The sequence below is a fragment of the Delphinapterus leucas genome, chromosome 10 (genome assembly GCF_059928025.1).
Source record: "Delphinapterus leucas isolate spDelLeu-1000000601 "Yukka" chromosome 10, BTC_Dleu_Yukka2, whole genome shotgun sequence".
NCBI classification, from domain to species: domain Eukaryota; kingdom Metazoa; phylum Chordata; class Mammalia; order Artiodactyla; family Monodontidae; genus Delphinapterus; species Delphinapterus leucas.
In genome coordinates, this window is record NC_143138.1 from 57,204,238 (window position 1) to 57,220,962 (window position 16,725).

Genomic DNA, 16,725 nt, shown 5'->3' on the forward strand with positions numbered 1-16,725 from the left:
TTTCAGGTTCTGTTCTGGATATTATTAAGCACATTGTGGCAAAGGGGGAACATAAAAGTGGAGTCCTAGATGAAGCTACCATTGCTACAATACTCAGAGAAGTGCTGGAGGGGTTGGAATACTTGCATAAAAATGGACAGATTCACAGGTATGTAGAAGACAACAGTCTTCTCTTTTGGATAAGTGCAGTGATAGTTGTGCTGTATCATTTCATGGAGGCTATTCCCCATTCTTTTGCACAGTTAATCATAATCTCTGAGTGTTAGCAGGGTTCTTTGTATTACTAGTTCCAGTACATAGTGGTTACACAGCTAGTAAGCATTTAAAAGTAACAAGTACTTTAGTCAAATTGGAAACTCCAGAAACAGGAGAAATTCCTAATTTCCTATGGGAGTCAATCATTGCAATCACTGATAACATTTTGGAATATTCTTTTCCAGTTTCTTTTATATGCTAACAGATATTTAAAACAAAACTGTATGTATAATTTTGTCTGTTTCTTTTTTGTTTCCTTTATGTTATATCTTGACTATTTTCTCAAATTATTAAAAGTTTTTATAAAATCACTTTTTAAAATTAAAAATGATTATTATTTTTTTAAAATAAAATGACATTTGAAAACCTGTGTAACATTTTATGGTTCAAGTATTTCTGGCTAATTATATCTATTCAGTCTCTGCGTACAGATAACAATTGTTACCTGTACAAATGGTGGTAGATTCTGTGTTAGTACAAATTTGTTTAGTCCCTGGATTTGGTTTTCCTTCATTTGAAGATATATTTATTTCCCCATCGTTTCTGAAGGATAGTTTCCCTGGGTATAACAATTTGTAGTTGACAGTTCTTTTCTTTCAGCACCTGAAAGATGCTGTGGTACTTAATTGGGGCCTTCATGGTTTCAGATGAGAAATCTGTCATGTGAATTGGTGTTCTTAGGCAATATGTTGCTTTTCTCTGGCTACTTTCAAGGCTGTTTCTTCGTGGGACTTCCCTGGGGGTCCAGTGGTTAAGACTCTGCACTCTCAATGCAGGGGACACAGGTTCAATCCCTGGTCGGGGAACTAAGATCCCATATGTCACATGGCGTAGCCAAAAAAAAAAAAAGATTGTTTCTTTTTTTTTAGAAAAACGATTTATTTATTTATTTATTTATTTTGGCTGCACTGGGTCTTAGTTGCCGCATGCAGAATGTTTTTAGTTGCGGCATGCAGACCCTTAGTTGCGGTATGTGGGCTTCTTAGTTGTGGCATGCAAACTCCTAGTTGCAGCATGCATGCAGGATCTAGTTCCCAGACCAGGGATCGAACCCGGGCCCTCTGCACTGGGAGCTCAGGGTCTCAGCCACTGGACCACCAGATAAGTCCCAAAGTTTGGTTTTGACAAGTTTAATTATGATATGTCTTAGTGTGGATTTCTTCACGTCTGTCCTGTTTGGGGTTCCTAACCTTCTTGAATCTATAAGTTTTTGTCTTCACCAGTTTTGGGAAGTTTTCAGCCATTATTTCTTTGAATACCTTTGCAAGCTATTTTCCCTCATCTTCTTCTGGGACTGTAATGATGGAAATGTTAGATCTTTTGTTATTGTACCATATTGTACCATAATCCCTGAGGTTCAGTTTTCAGCCTATTTTTACTCCGTTCAGATTGAGTAAATTTTCTTGATTTGTTTTCAGGTTTGCTGATTCTATCCTCTGTCCTCTCCATTCTACTCTGGAACCCATTCCTTGAGCTTTTTATTTCAGTTAGTGTAGCTTTTCAGTTATATAATTTTTATTTGGTTCTTTTTTATAGCTTTTTTTTTTTTGCTGATATTTTCTGTTTTTCATTTGTTTTGAGAATTCCAAATTGTATGTTAGAAGCATTTTCATGATGGTTGCTTTAAAATTCTTGTCAAATAATTCCAAAACCTGATTCATCTTTGTGTTGACATCATTTTTTTTTTTTTTTTTGCGGTACGCGGGCCTCTCACTGTTGTGGCCTCTCCCGTTGCGGAGCAACAGGCTCCGGACGTGCAGGCTCAGCGGCCATGGCTCACGGGCGCAGCCGCTCCGCGGCATGTGGAATCTTCCTGGATCGGGGCACGAACCCGTGTCCCCTGCATCGGCAGGTGGACTCTCAACCACCGCACCACCAGGGAATCCCATGTTGACATCATTTAGTTGTCTTTTCTTTTTGAAGTTTTTCCTGGTTCTTGGTATGTTGAATGATTTTTTTTTTAAATTTTATCATGGATGTTTTGGATGTTATGTTAGGAGACTCTTGATCCTATTAAAATAATAATATAGTGATGTAATATATTTTAGCAGGCAATTGCCATGATTTTTTAGAGCCCTTGCAGTGTTGTTCTGGTTTGTTTTGTTCCTGTGGCACTGCTGGGGCTCTCTTCTCGATCCCTGCTGATACCACCCATTGGAGTAGAGTGCCCTTCCCCAGGCCTGGTGCTGCTAGCTGGAAGGTGGGAGATAGTGACTGTGCCTGTAGGTCTGTGAGCACTTCTTGGGCTCACCTTGTGGGCCAGGCCACCTGGTCGCAATTGGGCTCCCACTCATTCTGTGGTATTGCCTGTGGACATGAAAGGCACTTTTCTGGGCCACCTTTTGCTACTGAGTGGGGAGTTGGGAGACACTGGGTCTGGGTCATCCTTTGCCACTGTGTAGAGCAGCGATCCCCAAACTTTTTAGCACCAGGGACTGGTTTCATGGAAGCAATTTTTCCACACACTGGGGTGGGGGTGGGGGAATGGTTTAGAACAGGCCACGGCCCAGTAACGGTCTGCGACCCTAGGGAATGGGGACCCCTGGTGTAGAGGACCAAGAGGTGCCAGACCTGGGTCACTTTCTGCTGCTGGGTGGAAGAATGGGAGATATTGGCTGGGGCTGTCGGTGGTGCTGGTGTAGGCAGCATGGGCCTACCTGCTGCACTAGATGTGGATTGGGCAATGGAGTTTCCTGTCTGGTCTTCATTGGCACCTCTGGTTCTGGCCTAGTCGGTCAGCCTTCCATTCCAGCTGTGTAGTCAGGGATGGAGTCCCTGCTAGGTCTGAGCTGTGCTGCCCCTTTCCTGATCCTTTGGCCACAGAGAGCAGGCTCAGAACTTCTTCTTCTTTTTTTTTTTTTTGGTCTGTGCCTATTGACAGTTCTGGGTTGCAAGACTATAATACCCAGTCCAGGATATATGAGATTGAAAGAAAACTCAGGGAAGTGGTATAGTGCTATGTGAAAGTGGACTTGGATTAGTTGTAAATGTGTAGAGCGAACTCTAGGGCAACCACTAAAAAAGGAAAAAAAAAAAGAATTAATACGCTAAGAGAGGAAAGAAAAATAGAATCATATAAAATGCTCAATTAAAACCAAAGAAAGCTGAAAAAGAATGGAAGAACACAACAAGATATAACATTTAAAATCACCTACTTTTAACGAACTACAAAAATAAGAACAGACTGAGCCCAGAGTTAGCAGAAGGAAGTTGAATAAAAACATTACAGTGGAAATATATGAAATACAGACTAAAAATACAGTTGAAAAGATCAATGAAACCAGTTTTTAAGAACTGGTTTCTTAAAAAGATAAATAGACAAATTGTTAGCTAGACTCACCAAGAGAAAAAGAGAGAGGACTCAAATAAATTAAATTCAGAAATGAAAGAGGAGACATTACAGCTGATACCACAGAAGTATAAGGGATCATAAGAGACTACTATGAACAATTTTATGCCAACAAATTGTACAACCTAGAAGAAATGGATAAATTCCTAGAAACATACAATCTACCAAGACTGAATCATGAAGAAATAGAAAATCTAAATGGACCAATTACTACTAAGGAGATCAAGTCAATAATCAAAAACCTCCCAACAAAAATCCAGGACTGATGGCTTCACTGGTGAATTTTACTAAATATTTAAAGAGGAACTTATAATAATCCCTCTCAAAGTCTTCCAAAAACTAGAAGAGGAGGAAACATTACAAACTCATTTTACAAGGCCAGCATTACCCTGATACCAAAGCCAGACAAGGACACTACAAGAAAAGAAAATTACAGGCCAATATCCTTGATAAACATATATGCAGAGATCTTCAACAAAATGTTAGCAAACAAAATTCAACAGTATGTTAAGAGGATCATACAGCATGATTAAGTGGGATTTATTCCAGGGATGCAAGGGTGGTCCAACATCTGCAAATCAATCACTATGATACACCACTTTAACAAAATGAACGATAAAATCATGGTCATCTCAATAAATGCAGAAAAAGCTTTTTGACAAAATTCAACATCCTTTCATAATGAAAACTTTTGACAAACTGGGTATAGAGGGAATAACATAATAAAGGCCATTTATGATAAGTCCACAACAAACATCATACAAAAAATGATACTGACCTCTATCTTATACCATACAGAGGAATCAACTCAAAATGGATTAAAGACATGAACTTAGGACCTGAAAGTATAAAAACTCCTAGAAGAGGGCTTCCCTGGTGGCTCAGTGGTTGAGAGTCCGCCTGCCGATGCAGGGGACACGGGTTTGTGCCTCGGTCCGGGAAGATCCCACATGCCGTGGAGTGGCTGGGCCCTTGAGCCATGGCCGCTAGCCTGCGCGTCCAGAGCCTGTGCTCCGCAACGGGAGAGGCCACAACAGTGAGAGGCCTGCGTACCGAAAAAAAAAAAAAAACCTCCTAGAAGAAAACATATCCTTGAAATTGGTCTTGGCAATGATTTTTTGGATTTGACACCAATCGCAAAGGCAACAAAAGCAAAAACTTTAAAAATTAGACCACATCAAACTAAGAAGCTTCTGCACAGCAAAGGAAACCATCAAAAAAGTAAAAAGGCAACCTACTAAATAGGAGTAAATATTCGCAAATCACATGTCTGATAAGGGGATAACATCCCCAAAATAGGAGGAACTCATACAACTCAGAGGCAAAAAAATAAAAACAACCCAATTTAAAAAATGGGAAAAGGACCTGAATAGACATTTTTCCAAGGAACACATATAAGTAGCCAACAGATACATGTGAAAAAGGTGATCAGCATCACTAACCATTGGGGAAATGCAAATCAAAACGACAATGAAATATCATCTCACACCTGTTAGGATGTCTGTTATCAAAAAAACAAGATATCAGGCAATTCCCTGGTGGTCAAGTGGTTAGGACTCTGTGCTTTCACTGCCAAGAGCCAGGGTTCAGTCTCTGGCCAGGGAACTAAAATTGCACAAGCCGTGTGGTGCAGCCAAAAAACAAAACAAAACAAAACAAAAAGACAAGATATCAGATGCTGGCAAGGATATGGAGAAAGGGAACCCTTGTGTACTGATGTTGGGAGTGTAAACTGGTACAGCCACTGTGGAAACAGTATGGAGGTTCCTCAAGAAATTAAAAATAGAATTACAGGGAGGCTTCCCTGGTGGTCCAGTGGTTAAGACTCCGCACTTCCAATGCAGGGGGCACAGGTTTGATCCCTGGTCTGGCAGCTAGGATCCCACAAGCCGTGTGGCGCAGCCAAAAAAAAAGAATTACAATAAGATCCAGAAATCGCATTGCTGGGTATATGTCCAAAAGAAATGAAGTCATTATCTCAAAGAGATATCTGTACTCCCATATTCAGCATTATTCACAATAGCCAAGATATGGAAACAACCTAAGTGTGTGTCATGGATGAATGGATAAAGAAATTGTGATACACACACACACACACACATATACAGTGGACTTTATTCATCCATGAAAAGGAGGAAGTCCTGTCATTTGTGACAACATGGATGAACTTGGAGGGCATGTTATGCTAAGTGAATTAAGCCAGCCAGAGAAAGACAAATACTGCATGGTATCACTTAATATGTGGGGTCTTAAAACACACACACACACACACACACACACAGTTAAATTCCTTGAAATAGAGAGTAGAAAAGTGGTTGCCAGGGGCTGAGTGGGTGAGGGAAACAGGGAGAGGTTGGTGAAAGTACAAACTTTCAGTTATAAGATGAATAAGGTCTGAGGATTTCATGTATATCATGTTGACTATAGTGGATAACACTGTATCATATTATTGCAGTTTGCTAAGAGAGTAGGATTGAAATGTTCTCCAAAAAAAAGTAAATATGTGAGGTGATAAATGTGTTAGTTAACTCTATGGAGTTAATCCTTTCCCAGTGTATATGTGTACCAAACCATCACATTGTACACTTTAAATATCTTATAGCTTTATTTATATCTTAAAAATTTATTTATCTTACAATATATCTTATTTATTTGTATCTTACAATTTTATACCTCAGTTAAAAAAAATCACCTACTTAACCCTAATCCATCAGCAAACAGACAAGCAAAGGCCCAGAAAAGTAAATGATCAAAGATCAGACGACTACCAATTTGTAAAACTGAGGTTTTAAGGAGTAATCAGAATATGGAGGAAAAAAACAAGGTATTCCCTCCCCCTACACACAAACTTTTGATTAGATTACCCTGAGAGTAGAAGCATTTTAAAGAAAATCAACGTATAGTAAGTGAAATCACTCATCTATAGAAGCATCTCATTCTAGGAAAAATGAATAATTCTTTCCAGTTGTTTAAGTTTTTCCACCTGCTTAAGTCTTACAAAAGAAACAAACTTTTTTTTAAATTAATTTTTATTTTTGGCTGTGTTGGGTCTTCCTTGCTGTGCACGGGCTTTTTCTAGTTGTGGTGAGTGGGGGCTACTCTTTGTTGCGGCACATGGGCTTCTCATTGCAGTGGCTTCTTTTTATTTTTAATTTAATTTATTTTATTTATTTTAGTTTTGGCTGCATTGGGTCTTCTTTGCTGTGCGCGGGCTTTTCTCTGGTTGCAGTGAGCTGGAGCTACTCTTTGTTGCGGTGCATGGGCTTCTCATTGCGGTGGCTTCTCTTGTTGCGGAGCACGGGCTCTAGGCACGCAGGCTTCAGTAGTTCTGGCACAGGGGCTCAGTAGTTGTGGCTTGCAGGCTCTAGAGTGCAGGCTCAGTAGCTCAGTAGTTGTGGTGCATGGGCTTATTTGCTCTGCGGCATGTGGGATCTTCCCAGACCAGGGCTCAAACCTGTGTCCCCTGCATTGGCAGGCGGATTCTTAACCGCTGTGCCACCAGGGAGTGGTAGCTTCTCTTGTTGTGGAGCATGGGCTCCAGATATGCAGGCTTCCGTAGTTGTGGCACGCGGGCTCAGTAGTTGTGGCTTGCGGGCTCTAGAGCACAGGCTCAGTAGTTGTGAGGGCTCAAACCCGTGTCTCCTGCATTGGCAGGTGGATTCTTCACCACTGCGCCACCAGGGAAACCCCGAACTTTCTTTTTATGAGGATAAAAGAGAGTAATTGATTCTAAGGAATAACATGTAAACTAGAAATCTTGGAAACACTGAAAGTATATTCTTAAGACAATAGTATTTTTCATCTAAAATTGTACCTAATCAGTTGTTTTGTACCTAGTTAAAATAATGTGTTAACAAATGACTGAAAAGGGGACATGACCAAAGGGTAAATGTTTAGGAATTTATTTCCCACACTGTCAAGGGAAAAGGTGCCCTGAAAAACAGGATTCCTGTCCTCTGAATGGTGATAACCCTGTGTATACATAACTTGATACTAGCAATGAACATAATTCAGTTAATACCTCAGTTCTGATTCCATGTTCATCAAGTAATCTTCTAGAAAGACATATGCCGTAGACTGCTAATTGGCCCCTAATATGTCTCCCCTTGTTTTAGAATTAAAAGAAAAAAGACATTTTTTACTGGGCACATGAACATCCAGAGGAAAGGCAGCATTTCATAGCCTCCCATGCAGGCCAGATTTGACTGTGTGATTTAGTTTCTAGCCACTGTGATGAAAACAATAGTGTTCCCTTAACAGGTTGTATCAGTCCCAGCACCACTGACTTTTGGGCTGGGCAATTCTTTGTTTCAGGGGCTATCCTGTGCGTTATAGAACGGATCTAGCAGCATATCCGGCTTCTACCTATTACACGCCAGTAGCAGACACGTACACACCGACCCCAGTGCCCATTGCGACAACCTAAAATATCTCTAGACATTGCCAGATACGCTGAGAACCACTGCTCACAGAAAGTGACATAACCTCTTTATGCCCTTTCCTTCCTTCCATTGAAATGTGGATGTGGTAGTAAGGCATCTTGGACTGTGCAGCAAGAACTTAGAGATGGTAGAGCAATAAAATATGAGGAACCTGAATCACCAACTCTGTGGAGTTACCATGCTGAACTGATGTCACTCATGCCCAGACTGTCATGTGAGAGGAAAAAAAATTTATTTTACCACCATATAGATCATCAGTGATTGGCAGACTCTGGCCCACAGGATGAATGCAGCCTGATGCCTGTTTTTTGTTTGTTTTTTTGTTTGGGTTTCTTTTTTAAAACACAGCCATGCACATTTTAGCACTACAGAGAAAAAGTAGTGGTGACAGATATCATCTGCCCCACAAACCCTATTTACTGTCTGGCCCTTTAAGAAAATGTTGACCCCTGGTGTAGATAATAATGACAGCTAGCATTCACTGCAACTTGTGTGCTAAATACTTTTTTTTTTTTTTTTTTTTTTAGTGTTTCTTATTTGGCTGCACTGGGCCTTAGTTGCGGCATGTGAACTCTTAGTTGCGGCATATGGGGTCTAGTTCCCTGACCAGGGATCAAACCTGGGCCCCCTGCATTGGGAGCATGGAGTCTTAGACACTGGACCGCCAGGGAAGTCCCTAAATACTTTTCTAAGTGTATTTTCTACCTTAACCTGATTTAATCTTCACAATTATTTTATGAGTTGGCACTATTTTTTTTTAATTAATTAATTAATTTTTGGCTGCGTTGGGTCTTCATTGCTGCGCACGGGCTTTCTCTCTAGTTGCGGTGAGCAAGGCATACTCTTTGTTGCCGTGCGCCAACTTCTTACTATGGTGGCTCCTCTTTGTGTGGACCACAGGTTCTAGGCACGTGGGCTTCAGTAGTTGTGGCACACAGGCTCAGTAGCTGTGGCACACGGGCTTAGTTGCTCCGCGGCACATGGGATCCTCCTGGACCAGAGCTCAAACCCATGTCCCCTGCATTGGCAGGTGGATTCTTAACCACTGCGCCACCAGGGAAGCCCCTGGTACTATTATTATTCCTATTTTACAGGTGACGAAACCAAGACAAAGAGAGTTAAGTAACTTGCCAAAGGTCACCCAGCTAGTGACAGAGCTGGGATCTGAATTTAGCAGTCTACTTCCAGAGTCTTCTAGGAAATGTTGTGCTAATCAGTGATGCTGGGCATACATATCATGCTGGGTTTAAATATCAATTATAGTTTTTAGTTACTAACTCAATAGAATTTAGATCTGCCACTGAATTATTATTCTTTAAGTATGCAATTGTTGTCTTATTTAATATATCCGTATCTCTATTTTTAAAAGTCAAAGTCCTCACTTCAGAACATGGATAGAAGTATGTTCTTTTCCCTAAACCTTTACATACTCAGACTTTATATAGTCAATGGTAAAATTAACCCAAAATACACACTGAAATACACGTTAAGTCCACTGTTTTTTTTTCTTTTTTGCAGTACGCGGGCCTCTCACTGTTGTGGCCTCTCCCGTTGCGGAGCACAGGCTCCGGACGCGCAGGCTCAGCGGCCATGGCTCACGGGCCTAGCCGCTCCGCGGCATGTGGGATCTTCCCGGACCGGGGCACGAACCCGTGTCCCCTGCATCGGCAGGCGGACTCTCAACCACTGCACCACCAGGGAAGCCCCACTGTCTTTTTTAGAAAGCAATCAAATTGACTTACATCAAGTTCAGGCACAAATTCAATCTGTGCTCAATTGTGTATGACTGTAACATCTACTTTGTTAAATCTGTCAGCTCTCATTTAGCTAAATGAGTAAAAGGGACAAAAAAATATTGAAAGAAATAGTGACCTAAAACTTCCAAATTTGAGGAAAAACTTTAATCTACAAATTTAAGAAGCTTAACGAACCACAGTTAAGATAAATAACAAAGAGATCTATACCTAGACACATCATAGTCACACTATTGAAACCTAAACACAAAGAGAATATCTTGAAGGCAGCAAGAGAAAAACAACTTATCATGTAGGGGGAGTGCTATAGACTGAATGTTTGTGTCCCCTCAGAATTCATATGTTGAAACCTAATCCTCAATGTGGTGGTATTTGTAGGTGGAGCCTTTGGGAGGTACATAGGTCATGAGGGTAGAGCCCACATGAATGGTATTAGTGTCCTTATAAAAGAGACCCCAGAGGGCTTCCCTGGTGGTGCAGTGGTTGAGAGTCCGCCTGCCGATGCAGGGGACACGGGTTCGTGCCCCGGTACGGGAAGATCCCACATGCCGCGGAGCGGCTTGGCCCGTGAACCATGGCTGCTGACCCTGCGCATCCGGAGCCTGTGCTCCGCAACGGGAGAGGCCACAACAGTGAGAGGCCCGCGTACCGCAAAAAAAAAAAAAAAAAAAAAAAGAGACCCCAGAGAACTCCCTTGCCCCTTCTGCCTTGTGAAGATACAGTGAAAAGGTGGTCACCCATGAACAGGGAAGCAGCTCCTCACCAGGCACCAAATCTGCCCCTGCTTTGATCTTGGACTTTCCAGCCTCCAGAACTGTGAGAAATAAATGTTGGTTGTTTAAGTTGCCCAGTCTGGTATTTTTGTTATAGCAGCCTGAACAGACTAAGACAGAGAGCATCAGTATAATTAGGAGGAGTTGACTTCACATCAGAACCGTGGAGGCCAGAAGTAGCTGAAGTTAGCCCTACAACACTAATGACCCCTTTGAACTATAGTCCTCTGCGATTGAAAGATATTTTATAGGTACATACAGGTTCAGGATTGTTATCTTCTTGGTAAATTATTCCCTTTTTTTTTTGTTGTTGTTATATAATGATGCTTTTTATTCCTAGAAATGCTTTTGTATTAAAGACAGTTAGGTCTTATTTTAATATGGCTTTACTGGCTTGCCTTTGGCAAGTATATGTTTCATTGTGGCTCAGTCTTCCCAGGGTCCTAGGTTTATGAGCGGTCTCAGTTCTCTTTCTCAACCTTAAGCTAGCCCAATGCCATGTATTCTGTTTATGGGTAGATTTTAAAGCCTGAGCTCCCTAGCTATTTGGCGGAGTATCTCTGTCCTGTCTCCCAAGGCTTACTGCTCTGCTCTTAAGTGTCCTTTTCATTTCTGAAGATTGAAGATTTCCTTTTCTTTATTTCATGTTCATTTATGTGGCAGTTTCCCCCCCTAATGAATCCAGCATTTCTTTGTGTTTGGAGAAGGGGAATGGTGTATCTTGGGGCCAAGGCCTGGGTAGTAAGTGATGAAAGTCTCTGCCATGTTGCTGGAATGGAAATTCTCTTACACATAAAATCAGAGAACCTTAATGTTGGCTTCATATTGGAATCACCTGGGAAACTTTAATAAGTACCAGTTCCTGGATCCACTGCCAGAAATTCATTTAACTGGTCTATGATGAGGCCTTGGCATTGGGACTTCTGAAAGTTCCCCAAGAGATCCTAATATGCAGCCGAGGCTAAGAACCCTACTTACACTTTAGCCAAGATGCACTGAGATTTCAACAGGAGAAACGCTGGGATAAAGTTGTTTTACTGGGAAACAGAGATGGATGTTTTTAGTAGGTTTTGTTACTTCTCATATCTTTAGAGTCCAATTGTTATTTCAGGTAGATTTGTGTCAGTCTGGTGGATTAGGTCAAATAATTTTACTGTTTCTACTGTGTTTTCTCCTTGACTCCCCAGCCTTTAGAGGTTTTGACTAGGGTGAACAGGTCTCTAAATTAGACTTACACTTTTCTCTCTGTATCTACGTACCCAAATATTTTTCCCATTTAAAGAGGTTAGCTTTAACAGAAATGGTAGATATTTAGTCAGTTTAAGATGCCTAAATGTAGTGTATTTTCCAGCTTTTGTCTTGATTCATTTCTTCTCTTGGCCTTTTTCATGTTTTCCATAAACTGTGCCTATTGGTGAGTCATAAAAATGTAATGGGGGGCTTCCCTGGGTGTGCAGTGGTTAAGAATCCGCCTGCCAATGCAGGGACACGGGTTTGATCCCTGGTGGCACAGTGGTTAAGAATCCACCTGCCAATGCAGGGACACGGGTTCGATCTGTGCACCACAACTACCGAGCCTGCGCTCTAGAGCCCACGAGCCACAACTACTGAGCCCATGTGCCACAACTACTGAAGCCTGGCGCCTAGAGCCCGTGCTCTGCAACAAGAGAAGCCACCGCAACGAGAAGCCCGCTCGCCGCAACCAGAGAAAGCCCGCGCACAGCAATGAAGACCCAATACAAGCAAAAATAAAATAACTAAAAGTAAATAAATTTTTTAAAAAATGTGATGGGGAGAAACTTGTGTTCTGTACTAATGAGAAAGTCAAGTATGTCTATGATATTCCTTTTAATTTTAAAAGGAATCTGTAACTTTGGTGCAATAGTGACTTGTGAGAAATGGCATCAAGCTGTGAAAAACAACACTCACTTTTCTTGCTATTTAAGAGTGGTTGGAGGATTTAGCTGTTGGGGCTGTTGGGTTGCTTGAAATCCTTTGAGGCAGGTAACAAAGGTTCTTCAGTTAAGGACTATTACATTGATTTCCAGAGATTTAGTTACAAATCTTTTCCTTGAAAGGTCATTTGCCCTGTTGTGTGTGAGGACAGACTGTGGTGTGTTTAATTGTCCAGTGAGCCATTTAGCTTCATGATCTTCCTCTGCTTTTACTCTTGGAAACTGTTCTGTATTTTGCACTTTTGGTTTGAAAAGGGAAACATGAATTGATTATCTGGAGAATTGATCAGGAAAAGTAGTTACCCGAAGTGTAGGTTCTACTGAAAATGGATTACTGTTTCTTCACTTAAGACAAAAGCTTAGAAAACATTATTTGAATGGGTAATGCAAATATAGGCTTAGAAATTCAAATGGTACAAATGGTATATGATAAAAAAACAAGTCTTCACCATATCGACTGTGCTAAAACATGGTGATAACTATGTACTCTTGATATGATGTGATGAAAATGGCACTTGACTTCTGTGGTTTTCCTTCCCAAAACTCATAACAACAGTTTAATCATGAGGAAAACATCATACAAATTCCAATAGAGGGGCATTCTACAAAATACTGGACTGTTACTCCTCAAAACTGTCAAGGTCATTAAAAACAAGGAAAGTCAAAGATTAACTGTCACAGACAAGAGAAGCCCCTAAGAAGACATGACAACTAAATGGAACATGGTATCCTGGGAAAGAAAAGGGACATTAGGTTAAAACTAAAATATTTGAATAAATTGTAGACCTTAGTTAATAGTAATGCATCAATACTAGTTCATTACTGTGGCAACAGAACCACTTAACGTGTCATGTTAATAATAGGGGACAACTGCGTGACAGGTGTATGGGAACTCCTCTGCACTATCTTCTCAATTTTTATGTAAATCTAAAACTGTTCTAAAAATAATAAAGCATTTTAGGGACTTCCCTGGTGGCGCAGTGGTTAAGAATCATCCTGCCAAGGCAGGGGACACGGGTTCGAGCTCTGGTCCAGGAGGACCCCACATGCCGCAGAGCAACTAAACCTGTGCACCACAACTGCTGAGCCTGAGCTCTAGAGCCTGCGAGCCACAACTACTTAGCCTGCGTGCCACAACTACTGAAGCCCGCGCACCTAGAGCCTGTGCTCTGCAACAAAAGAAGCCACCACAATGAGAAGCCCGCGCACCGCGACGAAGAGTAGCACCCGCTTGCTGTAACTAGAGAAAGCCCGCTCACAGCAACAAAGACCCAAGGCAGGCATAAATAAATAAATAAACAAACAGACAATAAATAAATATAATAAAGCATTTACAAAAAGAAAAAATCTCCTTCCTTCACTGAACCTCTAGTACCCTGGTCTAAAGGGAACCACTTCTTGCCATTTTCTTGTGATTCCTTTGAGAGAGATTTTTATGGCAATATAAACATACTGTATATATCTCCCTCCTGCTTAAAAAAAAAAAGACAAATGGCAACATGATGTATGTAGTATTGTTATTTCACTTAATATATTTGGAGATTGTTCCATATTAACATATATATTCGTTAGTATTCATAGTATTTCATTATATAGATAGACCATAGTTTAACTGCTCTCCTATTTAGATGGATAGGAGGTGGGAGTTGGGAGGTGGGATGGCAGGAGGGAACAATTTTATTTTTGTATTTAGTTGGATTGATTGATTTACTACTCCACATCTCTTCAGAAACAATCAATTTTTATTTTAGTGTTTAGTTGGATGGATGGATTGATTTAATGATTCACTTATCTCCATAAGGAGATTTAAGGCAGGTTGTCTTCTATTTAGTTATTTAAATCTATTTGATGAGTATCTGGGAGATGCCCCCTAGGCACTAATTATAATACTAAGTAAGTGCAGATGATATAGAAATGTACTAAGATATGACTCATGGTGAAATGAGGAAGATTATATTTTTATGATCTGTACTAACATTACAGCCTGCTGCAGAAACACAGAGGAGGAAGTGACTAAACTATATATTGTTTTTCCCGTTAAATTTTAGATATCATTCCAGATGAGCCCAGAAAAAGGAGTTGAAGGTTCATGGTTGCCTTAGTTGAATGGTCTTGTCACCAAGGGAAGGAAATATCCTCAGTTCTCTCCTGTTCATGGTGTAGACTTTAGGTTTGTAGGGCAAAGTGAGCCAACCTCCATTCTAAGTCAGCTTCTGGGAAAGGTCCTATAAATTGCTTGGATTTATAAGCAGAAAAAAATACTCAGTAACATGATTTCCGAATGATTCAGTATATATTCAGGAAAGGTATTGTATACTCTTGGTATGGTGACGTTGCTACACACAGTTGTGAAACTGTTGTTCATTGTTTACCAAGGAATGGTTATAGCTAAGGATAGGGGAAAGAAGACAGGGACAAGGAAGAGATGAAGTGTCCTTTCACTGGTTCTTTTTCCTGACAAATAGGGTCTTCTTCCATGAGCTAGCCTCACTTTTCTTTCTTGTCTAGTAGCTTCACGGCCTGGCTCTCTTTTATTTAATTATATTTATTTTTAATTATGAAACAAATAAGTGAGTCCATTCCCACAAGACTCTGATCCCACTCCTCTCCACTAAAGGAAATAAATTCATTGCTGTTTGTGTATGGAAAGGGGTGTGTGTGTTTGTGTGTGTGTAACATTAATGGTGGCGTACAAAATGCACTGTCCTATTTGATTTGTTCACTTAGCAGTATGTATTATGTATTAGAGGGCATGACATGTTGATTGACCTTAATCCATTTCATTGGATGTAACAGAATTAATTTAATCTTTTTGCTGTTGTTGGCTTTCTAGGTTGCTACCATTTTTGGTTTGTTATTACAAACAATTCTGTAGACAACCCCCTTGTATATTCTGTGAACATTGTGAGAGTTTCTCTAGGTTATCAAAGAAGTGGATTACTCATAGGAATTAGGGATTGTAAATTTTGCTAGATATTACTGACACATTATTGCATGAGAAAAACAAGTTGTAGATTTGAAGGGATAGTACGATATCATTTATGTTGGAAGAAAAGTCCAGATATGTCACAGGAACATATTCTGTTAACTAGACTGATAATGGTTGAAAACTTTGGAGAGAATACTAGACTTGAGAACAGTGGTCAAAAGGAACTTTGGCCTTTTCAGTGATGTTTAGGCTTTTATAGCAGGAATGTGTTCATGTATTACTTGAGCTGTTATATATAGTTACTAATAAGAATATGGAGATGTTTGAATAATTTCCATCATGTATTTATGCTACAGGCATAGAATAGTCCCTGTTTTCAACCACATACCATTTAAAATTTTTGATCATATATTAGGGTGTAGAAAAAAATCATTGTATTTTAAAAAGTAGATAAGGTGATAGTAAGTGAGGGTCACATTCTTTGGCCACTATTATCTCAATTGAGTATTTAATAACCTCAGATTTTCCAAATTTAATAGTAAAAAGCTATATGTTATTGTTTACAATGTTTGGGTTCTAGTACAAGTGACTACAATTTTTAAAATTCTGCTGTTGGCCTTAATACCCTTTAATGCAAAATAGAACATTTAAATATTGACAGTGTTGTGGTGAATATAGTGAACTGCTTAAATTATGTGACTCCAAAGAATAGGTGTTTTTTAATAAGTGATTCTTTTTTTTTCTTAAAGAGATGTGAAAGCTGGCAATATTCTTCTTGGAGAAGATGGCTCAGTACAGATTGCAGGTAATGATTAATATTTCTTTTTATTTTGGTTTAATGGTTGATAGAACCACATTACTTATCTGTTACGTTTTCTTAGTTTTCTCTTCTATCCCCTGGACCCTCTCTGGTCAAACATACTATGTTGACACATCCCTACTGACTCAAGATATCTTCCACTGCTCATCCTTCATTTTCAGTCTTAGGCATTTTCTGACCATTACTCATTACCTTACAATTATCTACTCCTTATCCCCATTAAAGTCGTCATCTGTGGGTTTTCATAGCATTCTTTACTTTCTTTTAAAGGAGAAGTAGTCAAGAAACCTCATTGCGTTTAAGAATAAATATGCTACAGAGAGGTGATACAGAACTGCTTCTGTCCTGGGAGAAATGGGGTATTTGCCAATTAGGAAGAGGCATCTGAGAGGTGGAAGTGTACTTTTGTCAGATTCAGAGCTAAAGAGATAAGAATTGGAGTCCAAGG

General features: G+C 40.1%; 1 protein-coding gene across 8 annotated transcripts in view; it reads left to right on the top strand.

Annotated features, from left to right (window-relative positions):
* The window catches only part of OXSR1 (oxidative stress responsive kinase 1), a 101,524-nt gene that overhangs the window by 41,270 nt on the left and 43,529 nt on the right, over positions 1–16,725 (top strand). For all 8 annotated transcript variants that reach the window (XM_089919066.1, XM_089919065.1, XM_089919064.1 and 5 more), the window contains 2 exons: positions 7–148; positions 16,207–16,262. In XM_089919066.1, coding sequence (XP_089775192.1) covers positions 7–148; positions 16,207–16,262 — 198 coding nt within the window. The remainder of the gene's footprint in view (positions 1–6; positions 149–16,206; positions 16,263–16,725) is intronic.